General features: G+C 37.9%; 1 protein-coding gene across 3 annotated transcripts in view; it reads right to left on the reverse strand.

Moving 5' to 3' along the window:
* DPP10 (dipeptidyl peptidase like 10) overlaps positions 1 to 27,349 on the reverse strand; it is a 428,896-nt gene that overhangs the window by 120,016 nt on the left and 281,531 nt on the right. For all 3 annotated transcript variants that reach the window (XM_014870838.2, XM_088168348.1, XM_088168347.1), the window contains exon 4: positions 4,504 to 4,598. In XM_014870838.2, the coding sequence (XP_014726324.2) occupies positions 4,504 to 4,598 (95 nt within the window). The remainder of the gene's footprint in view (positions 1 to 4,503; positions 4,599 to 27,349) is intronic.

Consider the following 27,349-nt stretch of genomic DNA (forward strand, 5'->3'; position numbering starts at 1 on the left):
ACAAGAGCAGTGAAACTGAGGGCTAACAAAAGTCTTATCACTTTCAAAATTATTGCAGCTTTTTTAAGAGGGACAAACGAAGGGAAAACTTCTGCATGTTTCTTTCAGAGAATTCAACACATTTGGCAAGTTCCATACCAGAACACACAGTCCCTACACACATTTTCTATCCTCTCTGTGTTTGCTTTTTCAATTTTCTTTTGTGCTTAATGGCTGTAAAACAGACTTGAGAAGCTGAGCTAGAATAAGGAGCCAGATGGACAACTTCCCCTGAGCTAAAGAATCCATGTGGTCCTCCACGCTCTCCTGTCCAGCTTGTGGCTGGGATGTGTGTCCTGGTAACCTGCCCTTACTGACCTTATAGAACAGCTGATGGCAAAAGCATTAAATAAAATGCTTGCTAAACACTGAAATTTCTTAGCTAAACGTGGCATAATGCCACTGATTTGGAAGTGTAATGTGCAATAAAGTATTGACAAATGCTGACAATCTGGTAGGTTTGTCACTTAGGATCATGGTGATAGGCAGCCCAGATAGATGATAGAGAACATATTGTAATCATGTATGGAGGCAGCATCTCAAACACCAGGATGCCACACAGTGATTAATGTCTAGGGCTTTTTCTGGCTCCTCTTAACAGGAGACTTGCCCAGCCTCCAGCTGTGAACATTTATATGCTGCTGGCTAAGGATATTAACTGTTTATTAGACAGCTGCAACAGGAGGCACTACATGGGTACAGTCAGAGGAAAATGTGTATTAGAAAACACCCTTAAACAATAACACCCAGAGATGTTAACAAATATTCTTTGTGCTTTAAAAGTTACCCTTTTCACTTATGGCACTGTATTTGTTACCTGTTATATTGCTTTGCTGATAGTTTAATTATATAAAGGCCAGGCTGTTTTACTAATTGATTACAGAAAAGGATTCCATTCCAGAAGGACAAATGAAGTGCAAGATTTCTTCTACTTGTAAATAAAACCTGAATATACTGGAAATAAAGTACTTTAATTCAGGAACTTGGGATAGATACTTGCCCTTTGTAAGAGAAGTGGGCATATTAGAATGACAAAACACTAGCCTTTCTTCTTTCCAGGTGCATGACTATTATTAATGGCACTTTTAAAGGCTGGGGGATTTTGTTATCTTTATATATGTTAACGAAGGGTTTCTTTAAAAAACTGCTGCCTTCTTTTTTGATGATCTACCTACTTAGTGAGCACAGCAGATCCTCATTAGGGATATCTGGCTTCTGCACAACAAGCACCACAAAGAAGGATAAAAGATGTGTTACTTTGCAGGAGAGTGGCAGTCTCTAGGATGCAAAAGAAGAGCCAGTGATCTGTGCCCAGTGGAAGATTGCTTCAGAAGCTGAGCAATGAGGGAAAAGAAGAAAATCTCTGAGGGGCTGATCCAAGCACACCCAGTCAGGGGTGACAGACTCATTACTTGCCCCTTGGCTCTGAACAAGGAGTTTATCACAGCAGTTCAATTTTCCATGGACAATTATCAACATTACTAAGAAAACCCTTCAATTTCTGTGCCTGCTTGAGCAAAGGCAAACCGGAGAACAAATGCAGACTGAAATCAGACTAATAACTCCTATTAAAAGGTGACTCTTCCATGACTAAGACTCTGATAGGGAAGAATGAAGGAACTTGCATTGCCACTGCCTATGTTGGATCTCTACTGTATTTTTTATTAATCCAAGATGTCTCTGCAGAGTCATTAAACCACCACCATTCTAATTATGCAGCAATGATTAAGCAGATATGACACTGAGCGAAGAAAATGTTTGATTAATGATCCAGGTGTCTAAGTTTAGAAGATTACATTTAGCAGTGCAAATCTGGGGACAGTCAAGCTCAGAAGAACAGGACAGCTTTTGATTTCAGGCTGCCTCAGTAATGTTATCCTGTTAGGATTGTTGGGCACTATGTCAACAGACAGCACAGAACGTTCCCCACTGTTCTCTTCCAAACACACACCAACAAACTTGTTGGGCCTTCTGCTCTGTTTTCAGCTTTTTATAATACTGCCTCCATATGAATAATAATTGCTGGAACTGGCTTTTTTAAAGTATAAAGCTCTCAGCTTTTGGCTGTGTAAAGAGAGGAGCTCTGCGGGAAAAAAAATACACTTAGGTTTTTATTTTTTCCACCCATAATTGCGAAATGGTTGCTTGATTATCTATTTTGCATCAGTTTCCCACATTTCTAATTAACAGTCGATATCTAGTGTCTAGAGCCAGGTTTGAGTGAATTGAGGATAAATCAATTCCATAAAAGGCCCAGAGAGGAACAACTTAGCAGACAGAGGCAGTGTGAAGCAGCCTGTCCTTCCCAACCCATCCTCAGCCGGCAAGGCTGGTGTGTCGTGCTGGCATCACCCTCTACAGCACAGGCCAGACACTTCCAGCCAAAAGTGCACGAGTTCATCTGTGAGGACACTCAAGCCTTGTCATTAAAGCCACGTTTCCCAGCCAGGGATGCCCAAGCAGCTGCTTGTGTTCCAATTTTGCACTGAAGGCACCACATTGGCCTGACCAGACCCAACGGGCCAGGCAAGTGCTCACACACTCTTGAATAAATGGGTAACAGGGAAAGTGCTTCTTTGTGAGGTTTTGTGGACCTCCAGGAGCTTGGAGGCACCCACACTGTCGGGTTATGTTCTTCTTTAAAAAGCCAAGCAAGTTAATAGTTGCTATAAAGTTATTTATTGTAGAAGCACATCAATCTCAAAGGCAAAAACAAAGCAAAGCAGTGGCAAAAGCACATGGCATAAAAGCAATGGCAAAATGCAAGTGTCAAAATGCACATGGCACAAAGCCATGGCATAGAGCATCAGCTCTCCCTAATGCATGTTCTTTTAGAGAAACTTTCCAACTAGCTGAGACACAAACTTGGACCACTACTCCTTAACCCATTAGAATTCTGGTTTCTTAGCACACCAGGCTATGTATAGACTATGTACATGGCCTATCTTGTTCTAACTGAAAAATGTAAGCAATATTCTTAACTCTATTATGTCTGAAACTGGGTTCTTGGAGCCTCGAAGGAAACACTAGCATGTTTTTCAACCTTCACCAGAACATGTACTACTTCTCAGGCATCTAAGACCTTTTGCTCACTAAAAGCACTTAAAACTTATTCCACTTACTTATTCACTCCATCTATTCACTTACCCATTCCATCTATTCACTTACCCATTCCATCTATTCACGTACTCATACCATCCAAAGCCTTTAATTCAATCCCTGCATTCTGATCTCTCTCTGAAGGATTCAGAGACCCTTGGCTTACTGACTCCAACACTTCTTAATACGTCAGGGTTTGTACTTGACACAAATTCACCCTTCCACCCACTTTTAATTGTGTCTGACAGCCTTTTTTGGGCTAAGATGTACCCTGAGGCACAAACCAGCATATGGAAGGGTGCAGCTCACAGAAGGGGAGTCACACACACATTAAAATATAATTCTCTCCTCCATCCTCCTCCATCTTTACACTGACCTAGGAAATCAGCACCAAATTCTTTCTCCTGAAGTTCTACTCTCTTCTTTCTTTTCTTCAGGAGAGAGAAGTTAAAGGTCACCTGAGGCTTTATGCTTTGAAAATAGGAATCTCTATCAGCAAAGGCCAGGAACAGACCAGGAATAAAATCAGCCTATGCCAAAGAGTGCTGATGAAAATGAATCATCCTTTTGAGTCTGCAGGTGTAAAAGATTTTATTAAATTAAAAGTACAGGGATTAACAATAACAGCCAGTGGTCTGCAAGGAGTATTTATGAGGAAAGATTGACAAGCCACACAATTATGCTGCAAAACCCTGATAAATGAGAACTACAGGATGGAATGTGAGTGGTATCCCTGAGAATAACAGTGGCAAGCAAAGCAAAAGAAAATGCAGACTAAAGTATTAAAATACTTCTTAGTAATTACTGCTAGAGACCATTAATGTATATATCATTTACTGGTCAAGAGGAATAATCCCCAATCATCTAATCTGCCAATAAAGCACAGAGAAACAACTAAACCAGAGATTAACATGACATTTTTAATATTTATTTCCCTTAAGGAAAATATTCCTATGAATCTTGAACAATTTCCCCCTTTTCTAATAGTGAAAAACTCTCAACATTGAAGTAGCATTCCCACCTTTTATGAAATATTTTTTCTTAATAGACATCACTGGTAGATTCCCCAGCACACATGCCAAGCACAATCCATCTTTCAGATGGTCTGAACAAAGCACAACCAAGAGCAAAACCTCCAACATCTTGGTTATTTACACGTAGGTTGAATAAAATAACAAATAACTTCATTCAGAAATCATTCATTGACAAAGGAATGGATTATATTTTTCATTTATATGCGATATAGTCTAGGTTATGAACATATCTCCTCTAACCTTTATATGATGTACTCTCTCCCTCCTGTTACAAGAAAAAAATGTTAGCAGACTTCCACTGAGAAAGAAGCAGATAATATATATTACTTACAAAAGTTGTGTTTTCCAGTAATAAAGTAGTTGTATTTGTTTCTACATTCAGTTCAACAACATGTCCATTCCTGGTTTTATACACCACTGCTGTATCTGCAATGACAAAGAAATAAGCAGTTAGCAAACACACTGAGAATTTAATACATCTGCAGAGAGAACCAGCATGTTAAATTAATTAGAGTATCCTTACTACAACACACAAACAAGTTCTGCTGATTTGCCTCATGAGCTTCAAAATTACCAGTTTATGCCCTATAGAATGCTCACCTCATTCAATACATCTAGATTTTGGCCATATACTAAAGTAAAGTTTTGCAAAAAACCAAAGGATTTTGTTGGACATCATGTTCACATCTCCTTAGAAGTGATTCCTACAAAACTTCTGTACTGGTCTGTATTTCTGATGACTGGCAGGACAAAGTTATGACTATTTTAAGACAGTCCATATTCTGTGTGCTTCATGATAGGCCACAGAATACTGAATTTTATTGTGCTGATTCTCTCAGATTATTTAAAACCCATGTAAGAGACTTCTACTTAATTAAATGAAACAATTTTATTATAATAATGTAAAAAGCATAGGAAAAGTTCTAAATTAAGCCTAAAGGAAACACAAAAGAACTTCCCTGATCCTCAGTAATGTCTGAGAAATTCATAACAGATCCCTGAATGTTATGAAGTGGGAGTAAACATGACTGGAGAAAAAGGTTATGTTATAAAAAAAATGCTTCACTTATTCAGAAAAATGTAGCTCAATTTTAATTGACTCCACAGGAACTCGAGACATACAGCACTAGTGAATGTCCTCTGGTATGTTCTGTAAAATTAATGAAGCCTCATTTGAAGAGCTTACTAAGCTATTTTAGGACCATGGCTGGGAAATGGAGTGGGATTGATGGAGTTTAGGACAATATCATTAGAGCTGCTGTTTAGGAAGGCAAATCAGATTGTGAACTGTGGAATTAACAGCAGCTCCTTTTAAAGAGAAAATATTTCAAATATTCATTTTAAATAAAATGAACAGCAGCTCATAGACAGTTATTTGGTTTCAGGTTACCAATTACATAACACGGTTCTGCAGCTCCTTTAGGCTATTTTGCATGTTTTCTTTTAGGAACCCCAGCATTGGAACTCTCCAATGACACTGGATCATGGTGCTGAGTATTACAGAAAAAATGAAGCTGTCTGGCTAAAGTGCTGTCCGTCTTTATGATTGAACCATATTGTGAGAAATGGCATAAATAAATAACCCAGAGACACTGAACAGCAGTGCTCCAAGCCATGCATTGTGACCCCACAGGTGACAATGTGCTGCCCAAATCCAAACAAGTACAGAATGTTACTCCTCCTCATTTATCTACTCTCCTACATGTCATTTGCTAATAGGAATTATAGCATTGTGCCTCATTAACTAATCCTACCAAAACCAATTCACTCAAAAAAAAAAAAAGAACTTTCCCTTAAAATCTCTAAGAGGCCCACAAATAAAATACATAGTCCTTAGACTCTTCTGGCAAGTCCTTCACAAGGTGTGAAACAACATTTGGAATGGCAAATACTGTGAAAGACATAAATGAACGCCTTTGTTCTAAAGTTAGAAGAAAATTTACTCAGTCAATCAGAACAGAAAACTGAGTCAGACCTCTTGAAAAGCCAGGCTTTACTGGACAGTAATTATACCTCTCTCTTAAATTGGATTCCATAGTTAACACCTGAAGTGCATAAATCAAATGAATGCTTGCAAAATGTATGGAGGTTTGCAGGTAAAAGATGATATGAAAATTCCATGTAAACACAGAGCACAACAGCCTTCAAAAGTAATCATAGTAATTAATATGGAAGTCCCATTCCAACCAGGATTTTTTCAGGCTGGATAATGTGATATTTATGGTCACACCACATAACGATGATTCTTTTCACTGATAGCTCCAATGTCAACTAAGAGCCATAAACATGGGTTTTTTTAAATTTCTGTTACCTAGAGTCAGAAATTCTACAAAAGATAACAATTCCTAGTCCTTAGCCTCATCCATTTGCACAGCTGATGGTTTTGTTTTGTTTATTATCTTGATGCCTTCACCACAAGGAGGTTCAGGGACCTCTGACACTTCACAAAGACATTCAGAGAAGTAGAGTTCTTACTTCAAAGAAATTCTCATTTAATTTGAAACAAACACTAGTATTATGTGAAAAGCTCTCAGCTGGGCACAAATTGCAGCCCTGAAGAGACATATTATTGATCTGAGGACATCACTAGAATAAAAAGCACTCTGTCTTAAGCAAAGGAGAACATGAGGAAGCCTCTGAAAAAAAAAAGTGTTATCAAGACACAAGCCCTGGATGATGCACACAAAAATAGTTTTAAAAACAACTGATTGAAAATTTCCTAGTTATAATAGTTCTCAAATTTCTTAAAAGTTTGGAAACTCCAGAACATTGAATAACTGATTAGTTTATTCTGTTTTGCTAAAGCATGACAACCAAGGGTCTGTACATAACATCCTGACATCAGTACCAAATAAAATAATGACACGAGAAATCCAGCATTCTTCCCACAAAAATAGTGTCTGGCAATATAATTAACAACTAATAGTACTTTACAGAACAGAGATCTTGTTAAAAAAAATCAGAGTGCTATATTTGATAGAGGCAACTCTGCTGAAACTGTGTATTGAGTTTTTGTCCAAGGTATTTGATTTATTTTATGACATCCAAAGCTTACATTAAACAGAATTAATGAGAAACACATTAGGAGGACTAAAAACACTATCAGTAAAAAAAATAAAGAGGTAGACAGGGTTATTATATAGAGCTATCTTTGGGAAGAATTGATTCCAACTTGATTTTGACCTTGCTTTTAAGGCTGACAGAGAAGGAGGCTGCCTAGTGGACACACATCTCTGCAGGACAATTTGATGCTCAACAGGTTCTCTACGACTTATTTGGCTTTCACAAAGAATGCAACATTAAATAAAATATTACATGAAAACAAATTCAAAATTCTGGGATTGTCACAGCAGAATAAATTCACCTTAATCAGCAACATCCTCATATAGAATTGTACTAGTTGCAGAGCCAATGTTAATTTATTTTATCATTGCAGGCTAAATATCCAGACTCTTAAGTTATTGTATGTTTTTAAAAGTAAGTATTTTCATCATTTGCCCTATCTCTAGGCAAAGAACATCGAATATACATTCTGCTGAAATGGTTAATCCATACATTTTAAATTACAGTTTGGATGTATATATGAAAAATATAAATATAGCACTTAGTGACAGCACTATTACATAAGTACAGTACCATGATAATCTCAAGCATTTTTAAAAATTAAAGCAGTATTTCTTCTAAATAGATTCACTAAGACTATTGTTTCTGGTTTAGGTTCAACACTCCTAGGGTTTTTGTTTAAGATCAGAGTATGAGCTGGCAGGAAATGCAGTCTATACTGGGCCTGGCATAATACAAATTGTTCTAGGGAATGTCAAAGTACAGGCAAACTATCATAAAATGAAAAGAAATCAATGCAAAACTTTTCCTACTTGACAAGCAGCTTGACCCCCATCAATTTTGCAATAATTTCTTTACCTCCATTTATTGAATTTACCCCCATTGATTGAATTGACAACAGGCTACCATGTCCTAAATGCTACAGAATTCCTGTGTAGCCCTCACAGTTACACATGGTACGTTCACATGAACCAAAAAAAAAACCCCCAGGCCCTTGTAAATCCTAATGAAAAATCCTGTATTGTTTAGGGAGCAAATGGAATAACTTCCATCCTTAAATACATCCCCATCATTGCAAATCAATCCCTGAATTGTTCCTGTGCAAGAATTTGGCCCAGGGTCTACATGGCCTTCAATGATTTAACTTTCTGGCAGCAGACACTGAATGGTGGTGGTTTATTTGAAGGGTATAAACTCTAGGTTCACTTGTCACTGAAATTAAGCAACTCATCTTGTTATTTCAATTACATAGACTTTGTTGAAAGGACACACTACCACATACTTTCAAGTCTCTTGAATTTTAGTCCAGTGTTCTATTCACTTTCACATCAATATTGATCTAACTTTGATTAATTGGAAGTTTTCCTCTTTTAGTGGTGGTATTTTCATCTTTAGACCTGTGACACAAAAAGCTCCAGGCTGCTTATCACATTTATTCTCTCTCTCCCATGGAGTAACTCCAAGAGTTTTCCTGAGTGCCTTAAGATGTTGGCACAGGTGCTATTGCACAATTCAGCAGCAAGTCAAGAGAAGGGAGCTGTGTCCTTCATGTGAAGGAGCAAAGGGGATGTGAAATGTTTTGTCATTTCTGCAGGTTTCTAAATCTGGGATATTTTACAAGAGATTGCAGACCAATAGGGATATGAGACATCATCAGTCAACTGAAGTTATCTTGGAAAGACCCAACAGCTTCAGGAGCGATTGTGTCTTCCTTGATAAAGTATAAAAGCAGGAATCCTGACCTGGATGACCTTTAAGAATTTATGAAAATATAGAGAAGCATCACAGGCTCACTAAAGCCACAGGACTTAGAAGATTACTGAATCTGAACCTCCACTATTCTGTGCATATTTCACCTTAGCCAGGCAGGACTTGCATTTCTACCTAGTCTATTCCTTTCTCCGAGGTTTTAAGTGATGATTTTTGACCTATGAATACACATGGAGTTATTCTTTAGCCTCGAACAGCCATCGTGGCAACCCAAGCTCATTATAAAACTAAAACCTGCTTAGCCTGCAAATCGACATTGTCATCATGTTCACTGAGATTAACGTGAATAATCTCTGCAGCTGTTAGCAATGACAAGGAGCAACAGAATCAACAGCACTTCTTTCAGTGTAAAAAAACCTAATTCTTACTAAATTCACAGTACAGTTAATGTACATTTTGTATGCCAAACAAAAGTAGTTTAGGAAAATATTTGCTAAATTTTTATTACTTGTTGATAATAAAGCTTATTTCATGGTAGGTCCTGAGAGAAACTTGGGTGGCTCTATCAATTTCAATGGATACAGGCCAAGACCAACTTGGACCTTGGATTAACTTGAGCTTGAACCTGGCTCAAAAGTGGTTTAGAATTTAATAATACTGATAGTGAAGAGTTTGAAAAAAAAACCCTGATTTATAAAGAAGATACACAGGCTGCTAATTGCTGGTTATTTGCACAGAGCACTGTAAATCTTAGCCTAAGCTAATTGCCCAAAGGAGATCAGCACTCAGGCAGTTTTGTGCATAGAAACCACTGGGTATTAAGGCAATTTATCAACCAGTCTTGAGAGAGCAAGCAGTGTCTAAAAAGTGAAGGAAAGAGAAGGAAATAATTCAGGCAATGCTGAAAATCTCTTCCATAGTATCTAGAATAAGGAGGCCTCAGGGTACTCTTCTGAAATTGCTGACAGTGTTAACCTGAAGATTGTTAATGCTTGTTTTCCCACTGAAAATATTTACTAAGTTTTGGTTTGTTTAGCTAAAATTCTGCTTTGCAGCACAAACAGCAGCATTAGCAAGTCAGAGTCCTCCTCTTCTTTATATTTCATGTTTTTTCAAATGCAAACCTGCAAGAAGGTTGATACCTTGCAGTCAACACATATGTCAATCAGCCTCTGCTGTACACAGTATTATTAGAACTGCAGACGGCATTTCATCAAATTGATTATAGAAAATGTCATGCTAATTAAAATAGAGAATGCTTTCTGATTTAATAAACAGAGGGTGCTAGACAATTCTTTGTCTAATGAAGTGTTTACTAATTAAATAAAATAGTCATTTACAAAGATATTAGAGATACAGACCAAATTTCAATATGTTAGTAAAGTCATGTGTAAGCTGAGCAAGATTTCCACTGCTCTTCTAAAAGTTTAGGCTGTTAGTAATGCTCTCAAGACAAAAATTATTCTGCAATAGTTTTACAATGCAATGTACTCTTGGAGTGTACTCCTCCAGACAATCCTTTAGTATATGTATATTTCCTATTCAAAATGGCTTGCAAAGTTGTACACACAGGCGATTCCTGTTCTTTCTGATCTCTACTTCCCTTTCCCATCTATGCCCAGTGCAAACAAACCAAAAACCAGACTGAGATCTTACAGTGCAGTATCTACAGGAATGGAGGTGGCAGAGTGAGAGCAGCACCCTGCCAGGCACAAATGAATTAGCTCTGCTATTCCTTCCTTCTTGAACCTCAGAATGAAGTGCCCAGGCATGGATTGACCTAGAAAATTCAAATTTCCTCCATACTCAATGTATCTTCCTCTTCTCCTAATCTGGTCACTGGTTTGCAGAGCAAGTCAAGCTCAATTCATGCCAATTTTCAGTGGTCCCAGTCCCTTTAGCATATCGAGGTATTAAAATCTTCAACTCTGCTCAACAGCCAATATTCATTTATGAAATCAATTTCTTACCTGTCATGCAACTGCACAGGATCATGCCTCACTATCACACTATCCCCATGCTCATTTCAGACAGAACAGAGGAACCAGACAGCTCCTGAATATTAACAAATCCACTAGGGGATTAATTTACAAGAAAAAGAAAAAAAGAAAAAGAAACAAAAAAAACCTCAACAGTGAAATATATAGTGCAGTAGAGCCAAGCCTCTGGAGTTTAAACTGAAGCAGATGAGGAAACATTCACTGCAGAGCTGTGGGGGGCAATAAGGAGGACAGTGACCAGCAGCCACAGGTTGTAATGTCTGTGACAAGCTCAGCTGGAAGAACACCACTGTGTGCTGCCTAATTCATTTCTAGACATGTTGGAAAGATGGAAACACAAGGGAATTACTTCAAAGACAACAAAGATAGAGGCAGATAAATTGAAATGCAGGTGACCACAGAGAATGCAGCTGAATAAAGCTGCAGAGACTGTCCTGGAGCTCCACTCAGACATGTTGTGCAATCCAGATGTGCTGTCAGCTCAGTCTTCACAGCAAAACTAAACCATATATTCCTCTACTATGTATTGCCATGGTAATGGGAAGCTGTTCTTATTTAGAATTTTCCAAGTTTTTCCTAGAAGTTTATCATAACTTAGATTGTAACTGCTTGAGGGCTTTGGTCCTGCTATCCCTGGCATGGAGCAGCAGAAGCTTGTTGAATCTATTTCTTCTCCAATCTTCCTGGAGGAACAAACCATCATGCAGTTTTCTTCTACTCCCCTGGTACTCTGCTTGGGAGTGAGCATAGCACCTTTACATGGATCTGCTCACTCAAAACTTCCCAAATCAAGGCTGCTCCAGCAGGGTCTGTCTCATTTTCTGTTTCAAGAGCACACTCAGAATAACACAGCTACATCTGAGCTTCAGCTTTCCAAAATCTCCAAGCAAGGTGTTGACATTGTTTAAGGAGTTGTCTAACAATTAGAAAAAGTTGAAAGAAAATAAGAGTTGTGCCATAATTATTCTCCTATAGAATTAAAAGTCTTCCTCATTTTAAAACACAACTGGTCAAAGTGCTACAAAGTAAATTAACAAAAATAAATGTAAATACAAAGATCTAAGTGTGTGCCAGCATAAATGGGAGGCAGTTATCTAACCCAAAGAGAAATGTGTTGATGGACTATAGCACAAAATGTGACTGTTTCTACCATTCCTCCTGATGCTTTCCCCATCCCACTATTCATAATGCAGAAATCTCCATCTGTGTCTCTGTCATTACTTGGAGGAAAATGTCAGGGATATTCATTCCTCCCCTTAGAGCAAAGCACTAAACATGATTTCATTGTGTTAAAAGCTAGGATAATAGACTTCAGTCTATTAGTCCATTCCAATTTGTTTGAAATGCAATTAACAGTAAATCAGCACCAAAAGGAAGGGAGGGGAAGTGGCTGCATTTATGGCAGAGCCTTCCTTCTAGGCCACATCATTGCTCCAGTGCCACACAACTCTGGGTACCTACACTTTAGTCATTCTCTATGTTAAAAAAAGAGACAAGTAGGTTACAGAGACATATAGGTAGAGACAGAAAAAGAGCCTTCAAATTAGACAAAATCCTAAATTAGACAAAATGCTAAAATATTTTAAAGATGATGAGTGGTGAAGCTTCTAACAACAATTCAGTTTTCTTAGCCCACATTACATGATAGTGAAACATCAAACATTGTTATTTTGCCAGCTCCAAAATTCTGACAAAACTCCTCAGTTTTCCCAACTACTTGGAAACGTTTTTGCTCTCCTGCATTGCACCAAGGGCCATTACTGAGCCAGCTTGGCAATGGACTCAGACAGCTGCTGTCCAAATAGCGTACATGTCGCTGGACTACTGAGAAAATTAGGGAACAAATTCCCCGTTTCGGTCACACATCCTATTCCAGCCTCTTCCCCAGAGGGATAATAAGGTACCACAACACAGCAGCACTCCTCTGGCAGCCTTGGGAGTTGACCTTTGTGCTGAGCCAAGCCAGATGGAACACGGACAACTCCACTCTGGATCCGGCAGAGTGGCCAGGCTGGATTTCACACAGACTGCTGAATTGGCAAGGCTACACTCTGGAGAAGACAGTCATTTCAATGAAGGGAGATTTATATGCTTCTCTACTCCTATGTAATTGCAAATCTCAAATAAAAGTGAGTATTTCAGCTTGCAATAGGAATGTGAACTCCCTAATCTTTCCAAACAATCACTCCTGAGGGCTCACCACCGTCCCTACTTCTGCAGGGCTCCAGATGCAACTGGCATTTCCTAGAAGAGCCCAACAAGTGAGAAAATTAAAATCCAGTGGCTGTGTGCACATCCCAGTAAAAGGCCAGTCTCTGGAGCAGCCTAGGACTGCAGTTTTCTCGCTCCCTCTTTTCCCCTTGGGGGCATCTCAGCAAGCTGGCTCAGGCAGAGCTGGTGGCTCAGTGCCCAGCCCCACGCTCGGGCAGTGAAAACATCTCAGCTATGATATCCACATGTCCTTAACAAGCTCTGGAATCCAGCTCTGGGAGCCTGGCACTCCCAGCACAGCACATCCAAGGCACACAGGGTCATGGAGTATGACTGCCAGGTGTACACTGACAATGCTGAATTTTTTGTTTTATTTTCTACTACTGAAGGACAAAGTATTTTATTATAAAAGTGAGCACAGGTAGGCAACTTTTTGTTCACAGTTATTTAGCTTGCTTCTTCCAAGTCTCATTCTGATTTACGGGAACAACATGTTGATTAAATGGAGATCATTAGCTCAGAAGAATTATCATGCACCCAGTAATATATATATATCACATCAAAGCATTGTTTTGTGATTTTATTTGTATCTTTTTATGAACCCTAAATACTTGTCTACATTAAATTATTTCTACTGATCAATCATCTGTGCTTTGAATAAAAATTACAGATTCAAGAGTCACATGTGCAATTAAGAATTTTTGCCCAGAAGTATTAAAACCTATGTATCTAAATTCAACTCACAAAATGAAAGCAATTTAGGTGTTGTTTTCATATGTATTCATCACCTACTACTGAAGGTCTTGGGAAATAACCATGCCAGGTAATTGGAAAATTAAATGGTGATTTTGCAGGTATCTAATCAGCATAGATATGGAAACACAGATTTGGCACCAACATTTGAAAACACTGGCAGAATTTGCTTTGGCATTCATTCATTTTGGATGCCATTGTTTCCTCTGTGCATGTAATTCCACTGTTCTGCTGGAGTGTGGGGAATTGGACAGGCAGTGCCAGGGACTGCAGCATCACCAGGACAGTGCTTGCCTTGCCCCAGGTCCTGCCCTGCCTGGCATGCTCTGGGTAAACTCCATGAGACCAGGGAGAAGGTGTAGAGTGGAAATTCCCTAGGACAGTGTCTTATCCTCAGGATGGAAACAAAAACTCAGGTGTAAGCTCAAACTCACACAAACAAGCCTTCTGATCAAAACACATCAGCATTAAGCCTGTCATACTGGCCTGGAAAGGATTCTGACTGCATTTTGGAGCACTTGCCAATGGATTTTATTTGGCTCGGAGATGAAGTCTCAGTTCCAAATAGAAAGAGACACAAGCAATTAAGTCTCTATCTTAACATTATCATCATGTGCTTCACTTTCCTTCTTTCAAAATTACAAAGGTGATGCATTGGTAAGGGACATTTGGTGCAGCTTATCTCTCCAATTAATTTACAACACATTGTAGCTGAACGGGAATAGCACAAGAGGAAGAAAATCAAGGAAAGGTTGAACAATGGCATTCTTGGCAAGCCAGCAACTGTTCTTAACCAGCACCAACATTCAGTGGCAATTTGACAGCATTCCCAACAAATGGAGGAGCACAGGCCTCCTCCAGGTATGATGTGCAAGTGAAACAGCAGACCTATTCTCCATGCTTTAGTCATACATGAGCTTCAAAGAATAAATATTTAAATTATGTTTCCACATTTATCCTAATAATCATTCAATGGAATTACATCTCTTAGCTGCTTCTGATCAGAGAATTCAAGCAGCAATTCAGCTTTTATTTTCCATTTGAATTAGGCTACCCTTTCAGATGAACATTATTATTAATTTTATTAGTTTCTAGTTTTCCCGAAGTAAAAAGTGTCATTTTTTCATTGAAATGCTAACTTCATTAAGCAAGTCCATAATTGCTCAATAACTGCTTTGGACACATAGAAAATATTCTGCTCAAAATTTAACTTTCCTGTCTGGATTTTTTTCATTTTTGTACCATAAAAAAAGAGGAAAGTAACTGGAAGGATTGAATAAAATAGAGTGCCATAGCTGAAAAATATATATCTGGTGCTCATAATTAGCAATTATTAAATGGATCTACAATAAGCACTATTATGTTATGAGGAAAGTCTGAATAGGACGATTCTTGCATTTTCTCCTCTAGTCCATTACCAAGGATATAAGGGCATGCAAAAAGGGCTGATCCAAATACATTAGCAGGAGCAAAATTTGTTTTGCTGTAACTTTGCCTTTGGCAGAACATTCGTATTTTCACGTCTATACATTTCACTTTGGAAGAATATTAAACATCTTTCTAAATGAGGGATTTAAAATTTGTTTACACTTACTCATTTTTATCATCTTTAGTAAACATTTTCCTGATGGTGAAATTGTCAAACAGATTTTGTTATTTTCATTTTTCATGCAATTATAAAAACAAACCCTTCATGCACCTAATTGAAACACAGACAGAAATGCTCCCATATTTCCCAATTGTAGATCACTTTTAGTAGTTCCAAAGACAAACTTATTCTAGTTTACAGGTTGAAATTTAAGTCACTACAGGGAAGCCACTTAGCAGTTCAACATATTCATATGAAGTATATGAATTTTATATTGTCTTCCAAATTATATATTCCAAGTATATAAAGGCTGGACCAAACTGATGGAAGCAGAATAGATTGCATTCATTTTATGCAGTAGATTCACAGATTTCAGGGCCAAAAGAGCCCATTATGTACTTCTATCCTGAATTCTTTCAGAGCTAAGATTACAGGATTTTGACCTGCAATTCTGGCACCAGGCCTGTAATTTCCTGTTGGGTTTTCCTTAATAAAGAGCACACAGGCTTGCTTTAAACACTTCAGTGCAGAATCCACTATAGCTCTTGATATAATATTATGAGCTGACAAACAGAAAAAACAAATCCCTGTAGGATGCCATTAACACCTTACTTAAAGACTTTTCACTATAATAATGCCTAGAGGGAATTATCAATAAAAGAAATCCATTTAATCTTACAGTGCAATGTGAAACACACTAAGGAGATGGCAGAAATTGGAGCCTATTCTGCTCTGTTCTGCAGAGTGCCCACTTCAACTGACTGAATCCAGTCTGTGCCACAGAAACAATTCACTGTTAGGGTAAAAACACAGGTTATGTGATCCAGGGATGTATCCAAAGACCAAATACTCTATTTCTATTATATAATTTAATTAAGATGTGCATATAAATTTCTATGCTCCTCATAAAATCACACATATTCAATCTGCACAGAGGAGAAACATTGCTTTTTCTGCTGTGACATTTTCCCTAAACATGAAACCCAACAGGAAGTGACAGCATTACTGTCTATAAAACATTTACTCTCATCTTAGACCCCACCCAAAAAAAAAAAAAAAAAAAAAAAAAAAAAAAAAAAGAGCATTGTATCAGCTTTCAATGCACAGCCCTGAACAAGAAACAGAGGCATTCCACCTTTTTTTCTCCAAGAAAAGAACCCAGAATTGGAGCTTCCCAGAAACGAAACTATTTCCTAGGAAGAATATAGCTACTGTATTTGGGGATAGATGTCTCATTTCAAGCAGATGCCAAGAACCCTTGGCCTGATACCAGTGAGTCCAAGAAAGAGTTTTCACATTCCTTACTCAGCAGCAGAGCAGAAGAAGAAAAGTTTCCAAGCTCCCTGGAGTGAAATATCAGCACTATGAGGCTGTGCTCAGTGATGAGGACATGCTTGGCATATTTGGTTTTGGGAGATGAAAAGAAGGGAGAGAGAAGCCCTTAAAAGAAAAAAAAAATAGAGTAATTCTTGGCAAGAGAGCAGGTTACTTATTCCATACAGCAAGGAAAGCAGCTGGGAGAAAACTGTAACTTTCAAAATATTTGAAACTCATCACTGACAAAGTTTGGCACAGCTTGGATCTGGCACTTGCTTCAGGACTTAATCACTGTTCTCCTTACCTCTAGGAGAAATATCGGGAGTATGCAACATATAAAGCAAAGAAAAATATATTCATTTTCAGTAAATAAGCAACACCTACAGGAGTACCTATGAAATATAATTTTATTTTCAGCTGTGAAAAGACAAAAAGCTGTCACTCACGCTTCTGCAGTCTTATAGCCAGTTAAACACTCTTCTTCTGAAACACCACGAGGGAATGGAAATAAAGCATAACGTGATAAACAATCTGCATCACATTTTTTTCTAACCTGCTAGCTTTTTAAGACAAAAAGTTTTTGAAATCTTCCAGCACAGGGTTATTTCCAAGTTCTGGGTTTCTAGATGCTACTTCTAATTAGTATCTGAGATTCTATTGCATTTATTTTTCACTTGTAAAACAGACACTTGAAGGGGGATAAACAGTCCAGTGCTAGCATACCCTAACACAGTTAAATGCTCAAGTGATGTGCCATCTAATTCTATACAACATTTATTTTTACATATTTCATCAGACAATGTTCACACACCAATTCTAAGTGCAATAAAAAGTCCTACAAATATTTAACAAACTGTAAATATTAGCTACGTTGTGTAGACCACGTCAGGATTTCTTATAAGCTTGTATAATACAATACTCATCCTTTTTAAGAGCATGCTCATCCTGTTGTGAAGTTCTACGACCTGTCTGATAAGTGTTCATACACTAAATTATTCACTATGTGCAATTATAATCAAACATGTCATATAATGTGATTATTTATCACACACACTAAGAGAATCATATCAATTCCAGAATTTCACACATAACTTATTTTAGAAAAGAATATGGTTCACATAGCAAAAACGTGAAGTAAACTCGTCTAAGTAGCAATCAACAAATGCAGTGCCTACTAAAATCCTGAGTTTCATGCAAAATAAGAAGAGGACAGGGTGGCATCCACCCTTGTGAGAGCAAGCAGGAGCTGAGACGTGTGGCTGAGCACAGAGAGAGGGGAGGAGGATGGAAACCATGCACCTGGGAAGGGCTCATGTCTCAAACCAGATCTGAACCTGCTCCCCTGGCACAGCACTAATCACTCAGTCTACATCATGAATTCATTTAGATTTACTTGTGTATCAGAGATGCTGGCCAAACTAATATATAAATAATCAATATAATTGACAACATGTATTGGCAAGTGCAAAACTAGTTATTTTTTCCCCTTTAAATGGGTTTTTTTCCATAATTATACTTTAATGAATGCTTTTTGCAAATGTCAAATGAAACATTTGAATAGTAAGGCAATTTAGAGGAAATGTTAAAATATTTTAAAGCTTAATACATTGAGGCAACTTCTGACTGATAAGTCATAGAAGCAAAACCCTGAGAGCAAACCCCAACAGTGACAAAGGCATTGCTTTCTACATCACTTACACTGCATCACATCCAGAGTGTTTGGCCTGTCACCCAGCACAGCTTCAGCTATAAAAGCATCCTGTCTGGATTTGTATCCTTTGAGTTCAAAAAGATTTTCAGCACCTTGAGTACAGAACTAGTTTATAATACTTTATTCTGGGATTGCTGATGGTGCCACTGGCAGTGACAGAAGTGTACTCTGATGCCTTCATTAGATGGCAGCAAAAATTGTGGTGGGAAGAATTCCAACCAGTCATATTTTCCATTTGGACAGGAAATTAAATGGACAGTATTACTAGTTCAGTTATTACGATGGTTTATTTATGCTCCTGCGTCCTTCCATACTGTAACAGAGATTGAACTGATACATGCAGAACTCTTGAGCTCAGAGAGCAAGCTGTGGGAGTCATTCCTGCCCGGAGAAGGACATTAGAAAAGGGATTCTGCAATGTATTTCATGGGAGAAACTCTTTACAAGTCTAGAAGGATGCATAGAAAAGGAAATGTCTAGTTTTCCTTCAGCAATTCTGCAGTAAGAGATGACCTTTGCAATAGCTCCAGGTCGCATCAACCAGAAAGATAAAGAATTTATTATTTATTAGTCTAACCCTTGGACTGCCTTTTTTTTTTTTCCTCACTCTTTCGGGCTTTTTCACCAGGCTTAATTCTATTTACATCCAATTTCTACCAGCTGACATGAGGGCTGGCAGATAAATGGGTAACACTTATGGGGTTGGTTACCTGATGACAGTTCTAGAGCAACTCAGTCAGAGACCAGAAACAATGACACTGAAGAGCAAAGGGACTGTTAATGGCAGCAAGCCTGACCTCTTGCAGATCATATTAGAAAACTAAACTATCAAAAAGCCAGAAATTCTTCTAAAAGGCAGCAACAAAAAGACATTAATGTGCCAAACAGAGTGTAAGTTAAAAACACGTGTTTAACAGCAATAAAAGGTGTACATGAGTCTATACCCCTGTACCTCATTAATACTATAAAGGTATTTGTAGATTCAATTTTTTCTTTAGAGAAGATTATCTGAACATGATCATTAAACATGACACAAGAACTGATAAATACAAATTTTAACAGGGTTTTCTAGATACAGTAGTACAGGAAGAATCTATGTTTTTAACTTCTCCCTAAAGTTCATAGCTAGAAGGAAATTAATTGCAATCAAATGGAAAAAACCAAACAAACAAACAAAAAAAATAAACCAAAAACACACACAAAAAGCCACACAAAAACCCCAACCAATATCAACAACCAAACCCAAAACAAGCAACTAAAACCAAAATCCAGTTTTCTGCTATTCCACATTCAAGCAAAGAATCAGCAGCTGTCATCAATCATATTATACAGCCAGGAGATAGAAGAAGAAGAGGAGCAGATGCCCTTACAGAGAAGGACGCTCAGTGCACAAAATGAATTTCCAAATGTGTTCCACCTTGGCGGGAATCATCTTCGACAAGAAGCAATAGAAAAACTCTCTTAACTGATATGAAGACAGAAAATATGTGGGGACTATGCTGCAGAAGATAATTGCCATTGCTTGGGGCAGAACCAGAATGAATATTTATTATCTCGATTAAAAAAAAAAAGTTAAAAATGGTATTTACTTGCTTATACAGACAAGCCAAAATTCTTGCAGGTTGTTCACCAGGGAATTCCTTAAATTAATCTTTCCCCCTCAGAAGAAATGAGTAATACTGAGAAAGACTATTCTCGTTAAGGAAGACATGAGATTATTTCAGCTCACCAACTGGTGATTCCTGTAACACTGACAGACATACAAACCCAAAATATTCCCATAAAATGGAACAGTTATATTTCACATTCAGTCAACATTAAAGAGTTACTGCTATTCGTGAAGGACCTGTGCAAGTAATGTTTGAGTGTTAGAGGAAATTCACAGCAAATAAAAGGCACTGAAGTAAAAAGTCAGTTCACTGGATTTCAAAAGCAAATTCATACTTACAGACAAACATTTCCCAGTCGCTTCAAATCTCCAGCAGACAAAATGAGCTGACAAACCTCCCTTCCTCATCCTGCTATTTTTCAATAGATGGAGGAGATATCTGAGTGGCTGCCCTAGACATTCGTCAGGAGTGACTCTGGGATGGAGACGGAGGTGTCGGAGCCTGAATTCAAAATCAGGGACTTTGTCATGAGCCCAGTGCACGGCGTGGCTGCACAAGGACAGCAGCTCTACGTGGAGCATGAATAAACAGGGGGAGCAGAGCTTTCCCTGAAATCATGGAGCACTCACTCTGACAGAATTAGAGTGGCAAATGGCAGGAAGGGAAGTGTTGGTGACTTCTGTGCCACTCTGGCTACAAAATGAAAGTATGGATTTCTTGCAGAAGCAACAGCACATCAGTGGTGTGACTTTCAGACTGGCTTTTTGTAATATTGCAAGGACTTTAACCTCATTATATTCTAGGTGCAGCACTTTATATGGTGCTACATGTAATATCTCCACTGTAATTTTGCCTTTTAAAGCTACATACTAATCAATTTAATATGGTGTGTGGTACCACCACGCAGACTTCCCATTAAAAAAGGTCATTTGTAGGGTTTTAATAAGTTGTTATCACTTGGTGTCCAGTTTATAACTCTGAATAGTATTTCTTAGCACAGATTACCCCAGTATTGATGTGAGGTAGTAGCACAGGCTATAATTATTTAAATTAAAGACTTGGGGTTTGAAATTAAACTGTCTTTGAAACAAACATCAACAACAACTGCAGGGAACACTGACAGTCCAACAGAGAAAATGAGTGCTTACAGCTTAAAATTCAGAATTCTGAGATGTCTGAATCCTTCCAGTGATACAGAGAATTCACGTCTACTCTCTGCAGATTGTATTCTGATATTGCCTATCACGTGCTAGCTGTGATATTTCTTTTAATGGGAAAAAAGTACATTTTATAGCACATATAGCAGATATAACATTAGCACTTCTTCCACAAATTTGAAATACAGTGATCTTACATTGAACATAACAGAAGCAGAACCACTATAAAACACATTAAACTCCTGTTTCAATTTTAATGATGCCCTATTTTTAATGGTTTTTTTTTTTTAACAGAGAGAGGAGACACCTGACTTCTCCCCAGACATGTTGTAATGACTGAGGATTCCTGCATCTTCAATTTCTATCAATATTAACTGATACTGCAGAAAGGTTGCAAGAAGTCTGAAAAAGCTGGGCATAATAAGAGGTATATAATAAATTTCACAGATCTACAGTTAGAAGTTTTCATTAATTCCTCCAAAGGATAACTTTTTTAGTTCTAAAAGAGAAATTACCTCAGTGGCAGAAGCTAGAGGCTCCTTGGAACTGGGTGAACCACACTCAGAGTATGATCATTAGGAGAGCTAAGTATTTTGGAGAAAGTGAAGAGGAAAATAAAATCACTTAGATCAGCTTTTGAAAACAGAGCTCAAGCTGTGTGTTTCAGCTGGAAATGTTTAACCACTATACCTTTTGACAAAACAGATGGTACTGTCACCCCAGCAAGCACAAAATCAGGTTCAAATAACCTCACTGGCAATTGCAATGGCTTTAAGCCAAGCTGTAGAAGTAAGATCTGACTGACCTTACAGATAACCTGTCCCTGCCTTAACCTTTGCGTGGGTTGGTCCTGACTTTTCAGACTGATTGAACTGAAAAGACTGAAAAGAGGTTTGTAACATCTCTAAAACAAAGTCAGAAACACTATAAGATAGAAAAGAACTTTGTTTTCCTTCCTGTTCTATGAATTTCTCCTAAAACACTTTGTGATTCAGACCTTTATATTTGTTCAAAATAACTTAAAGCCTCATTTATCTCAAACAAAATTTCCCCATTTGACAAAAAGCCTTAAACATCTCAGTATTTGAGCTGACCCATAGTCAGAATTTTTACATGACTGCACACGCTTCCTTCTGTCTTTCTTCAGTTCAGCTGCTATAGCAAAACATTCAGTCAGTTTTTTTAGCTGAAAATGAGCAAGCTTCGTACTGATATCAGAAAGGACAAAACACAATCACTTCAGCACCCACAGCAGCCAAACCTTGCTTTACCTACATGCAACTCTTGAAAAAGAACTGAGAACTGCTGTTATGTCTGGGATCAATCAATACTGTGAAAGGAAAGCCTTCCAGACAGTCACACAGTGCTGGAGCAATCCTACTTCTCCCTCTAATTGTCTCAATTTTATTGAAGATGAAGAAGTAACTCACAGAGATGGTAACTCCATGCATACAGTGAATGCAGAAATAAAATTTATATTCTTCTTTGGAGAAGCTCTAAAACAAATCCTATGATGAAATCTAATATTAACTTCAGGATAAAATCAGTGTATTTCCACAGGCATCGTAAGTACACATAGTGTCGTATATATATTTGATACTAACAAACTTCTTTTAGAGGGAGTTATATAGGTGAATATATTCCCTTTCTAATTTGGGTGATTAAAAGCCTCTTTCTTCAGTGATATGCATCCCTGCAAGCCCCCAGCTGGGCAGGCAGCAGAGAACTAAGAGTCACTCTTTTCTCACTACTCTTGCACATTCACAGGGCAGTAGAAACAACTAAAACTACCACTAGAAATTAATTATTGTTTAGATTTTTTTCCATTCTCTCCCTGGGGATGCAAAGGTCTGCAGGTCACTTGTACTCTCCTCTTCCTTTATAGATAAATCAAATTGATTGATTTGTTTTGATATGGGGTAGAAGAATCTTGGCCACAAAGTAGAGAAAGCCTACCCAGTAAAAGAATCAATTTTATTCATTAGTCAAGTTATTTTCTTTACAAATGTATCATTTCCAGCAGCAAGAAGTCAGATTTAATACAAAAATTGCCTGACCTGTGCTAAGAACAGGTAAATCATCGGACTAGCACCAACAGATCTTGGTTGTTGTATGCTTTTCATTAAATGTATATTTGAAAAGAGCAGTATTCCTGAAAAAGCTCTCTTACCACCAGAGATTTTATAAGAAATGTAAAGAAACATTGTGTAATTATACCTGCTGGGCTGTATCTTTTTCATAGTATGAGCTGTTCTGGAATTAGACTGCCGGTTCAAGTGTTTTTTCACTGTGCTTCATTGTCATGTTCACCCCATGTCCCCCAGCAAGACTCGGGGTGTCATTGTGATCTGCAGCTCCTCTGCCCCTCGTGGAAAATAGCATTCCCAACTCTTCTTTGATCAGGGGAAGAAGAGGACCTCTTCTCTGAATTGAGAGGTCTTGATATATCTAGCATTTATCTTCTTTTCCTTAAATCCAGCTAAGATTCATTTTTTTCCCCCCTCGTTTTTCTTCATTTCCTTTAGAAGAGGATTTATGAGAAAAGCCCCACTGCTCACTACGACACCACATCAAGCACCAAGTGTTTGCATTGGGGTTCCAAAGCAACTCATGGGTTCATTTTTTTTCCTTTTATTCCCACAGCAATGTAACTGTCAGACTTGGAAACTATTAAAGATTTAAAAGTTCCAAGAATAGTATTAGAAGCCCACATTTGAATATTAACAAATCAGAATTAGCTGGTGCATCTCCAGACATTAAGAGTGTAGATATCCACATGCAGGAAAACAAATTTCTGGTTATATTAAGCAGTATTTTTAATACAATCTCCAGAAGAATAAATAAACATTAGAGCATTTTGGGTTGCCTATCCCATCCACGGGTTCAGTTTGGGGTGCCTCAGCTCCCAGTGTCTGCAAACATGGGACAAAGAATCTGATCAAGCAGAATCTGTTACACACCTCCTCTTCCTTCCCCACACCACCTTGTCCCTTTCCATACCTCCCTATGTGTGAAAAAATAAACATAAAAATGTAATTTCACTGATCTGTGGTTCCTCACAAAGCATTGAAAACCCCCCTACCTATTATAAGTAGAATGAAACCCACAGAAACATCCTGAAAGTTATAAAATACAATTCAGTGATCTGCGAAGACAAAAAGAAGTCTGTTAAATAAAGTTCCATGAATGATTCACAAGACTCAGAACTCTCTCTGTTTCCAGCAGTGATCTCAAGCCAGTTTAATATTTCTAGGTAAATAATTCATGTTACTTTTGTTTCTAGCAATAACGCATTCTCAAAAATGCTGGCTGCACAGTAGGCTCTGCTCTTTCCTTGGATTTTCAGGCTGTGCTGTCTGAAAGTACATCACTTAATTCCACTTCCAGGAGTGATCATCACCTGTTCTGGAGTATGAATAAAAAGAAGAATGAATAATGACCAAGGTTTCAGGCATAACTTCAGCTGTGATATATTAAAATGGCCATGAACACAGAAAAGTAAAGTTGGTATCTGTCCATTAGATACAGGATCATCACAAATCATCGATGGAGTATTTCTGAGAGCAGGCAGACAGTGAGAACTGAGTGCTCAGTATTTCCAAGGACAGTCTCATGATAATGTGGAAAGGCACAGAAAGATTTGAAAGGACATTTGAGTTAAGAATGGTCTCCTAAAACGGACTTAGCTCTTGCACTTTGCAAGGATAAATTTTACAAACACTAATGCTCTTTGTCTCAAAAATTGCCCTTATATATGCCACTTTCTGACTTGCTAGGGGAAGGCAATTATGTTACAATTATTATTTAGCAGGTTTTTGCTATCATACCGAAAAAGATCTTCCTATATACAATAACATAATGCTGCTGTATCCTCCAGCACACTACAGCTGTCACAGAGCTGTAAATGTTACAAGGTCCCCCTATTAAAACAGCCAATTTTGGGACATTAAAAAGGTAACATCGCTTTACACATGGATTCTCAAGATCAATTACCCCACGCAGCTCCAGCTACCAGAACCAGCAGAGAAGAATACCTTTCCTGAGCTATCTGCAGAATTATCTTTACCTTCCAAAAACCGGTGGGAGACTTGAAATCTCAGGGTCTCACAATGTGGGCCATGATGGCCACCAGCGATTATGCCAAGCACCGCGGTGATTTACACCAGCGCTGCAGCAAGGGTGAGGAACCGTGGTGCTTCTTGCTCTTTGTCTCCAGAGGAGCACAGCAGTGGCTCACAATGACTGCTCTTGTTATGTTTCTCCCTACCAGCTTTATGCCACAAAACTAAGATGCAAAGCCATTATGATCCACCCATGATAATGCCTGCTGAACTACAGAGCGCTCGCATAAAGCAGCTATTATGTCACTCAAACGTGCATGAAATCACAAAATGGGAGGGAATGCAACTATTCTGAACACAGCTGAAATCCTGTTCACCCTGATCAATGGGAAGAAGTGGGCTAAGATCAATTACATCAAGCAATAATATTAGTATTGTTGTGATCAAGTGCACATATAGAAATAGGGAAGCTTGAGGTGGGCTCGAGGTGGGCTCAAGGTGGGATAAGTTTTATTGTTTGATATACAGTTGAAGCAGAGACAAAGAAAAATGTAATTTTCAATAATATTTAATACATATGTGCAGATGGGAATACCTCCTACACATTATCTGTTTATTCATATCGGTGATCTGCTTAAAGAACAGTCTATTAATCACATATTTTACTGCCGTCAGCTTTGATTGCAAAACTGTCATGAATAATAAATAATTTCCTGTATCATCTCCAGAGGCTCAAAAAAAATGCAGCAAATTCCTTTCATCCCCATATGTATCTCTCCTACAAATTTATGCCTCTTTCAATTTCAGCTGCCCCTCAAATGATGTATTCCAAGCTTGAAAAGGGGGAAGGCATGAGTTATCAGGGCACACTTCACTCCTAAATATCAATCACAGTCCCTCACTAGCAGTGAAATCCACTTTATCATCACTAGTGGTGATACACTTCGATTCTGACAGAAGCCATTGAGACAGACTTTTAACAGCAACTAACTGAAGAACAAAACAGAGTTTTCAGCAATTCCAACTGGTTTCAATGCCAGGGTAATTTCACCTAATCAACAGAGACTGATTCAAGCTGGAGGTCTGGACAGTTATTGATTTGAGTCTGATTTTTTTTAAAAAGGAAGAGCCAACATCTTTGCCTCCAAACATTTCTGCAACTGTCATGTTCGAAGCTCTAGATTTTGCAATATTTAGAAGTTTATGATAATCTAAGATGATATCTGATGTTATTAGTTCTGCTGGCATTTAAGAACTTTTCCTATCACAGTTGAAAAAAAATCCCTCTCTCTGCCAACTTAAAAGTACAAAGATAAAAATAACACAATTACATCAGTAATATAATTCATTATAATGCTATTATTAACTTAATTTACACCGTGCAGATTTACATTAGCTCTGAATGTGCCGTTTATTTATAGGGGTTTTATTTTTAAAGATACAAACAGCAACCATGCCAGATCAAATCTTGCGGTTTAAATGGGTTTAATCTACCAATTAAACCTCCAAGATGTACTTTAAAAAAAGAACCTGGTGAAAAATTTCCAGTACTCCTTTGAAAATGCAGGTAATGTATTTGTATTTATGTTCTGGGTGCTGGCAGAAATGCTATGCAGAATTTATAAGCATATTTTAAATATATTTTAAGCAGAACTTTTGTTGTCTGCTTTATTCCTGTAAAAATGAATTTCACTCTTTAGAGAAAAATATTTTCTTAGCACTGGTGCTAATTGCTCATGTTTATGCCTCAGCTTAGACATACCTTTAGTTGCTTCTTGTCTTTGTCACTTGTTCTGTCCTTCCAAGAGGCAAATTTTAATAATCCTGTCATTTCAGTGTGCAAACCACAGACAAAAGAGGAGTTTCCAAAAATCAGATTTCAGCCCAGTCTCTATACATTGCAGAATGATATTAGAAAAGAATTCCAAGTTTAAGTAACTAATTATACCAAATGTAGGAATTCTCAATCTGTTAAGATTTCTGTGATCATGTTTAT

The sequence above is a fragment of the Sturnus vulgaris genome, chromosome 7 (assembly GCF_052056855.1).
Source record: "Sturnus vulgaris isolate bStuVul1 chromosome 7, bStuVul1.hap1, whole genome shotgun sequence".
NCBI lineage: Eukaryota > Metazoa > Chordata > Aves > Passeriformes > Sturnidae > Sturnus > Sturnus vulgaris.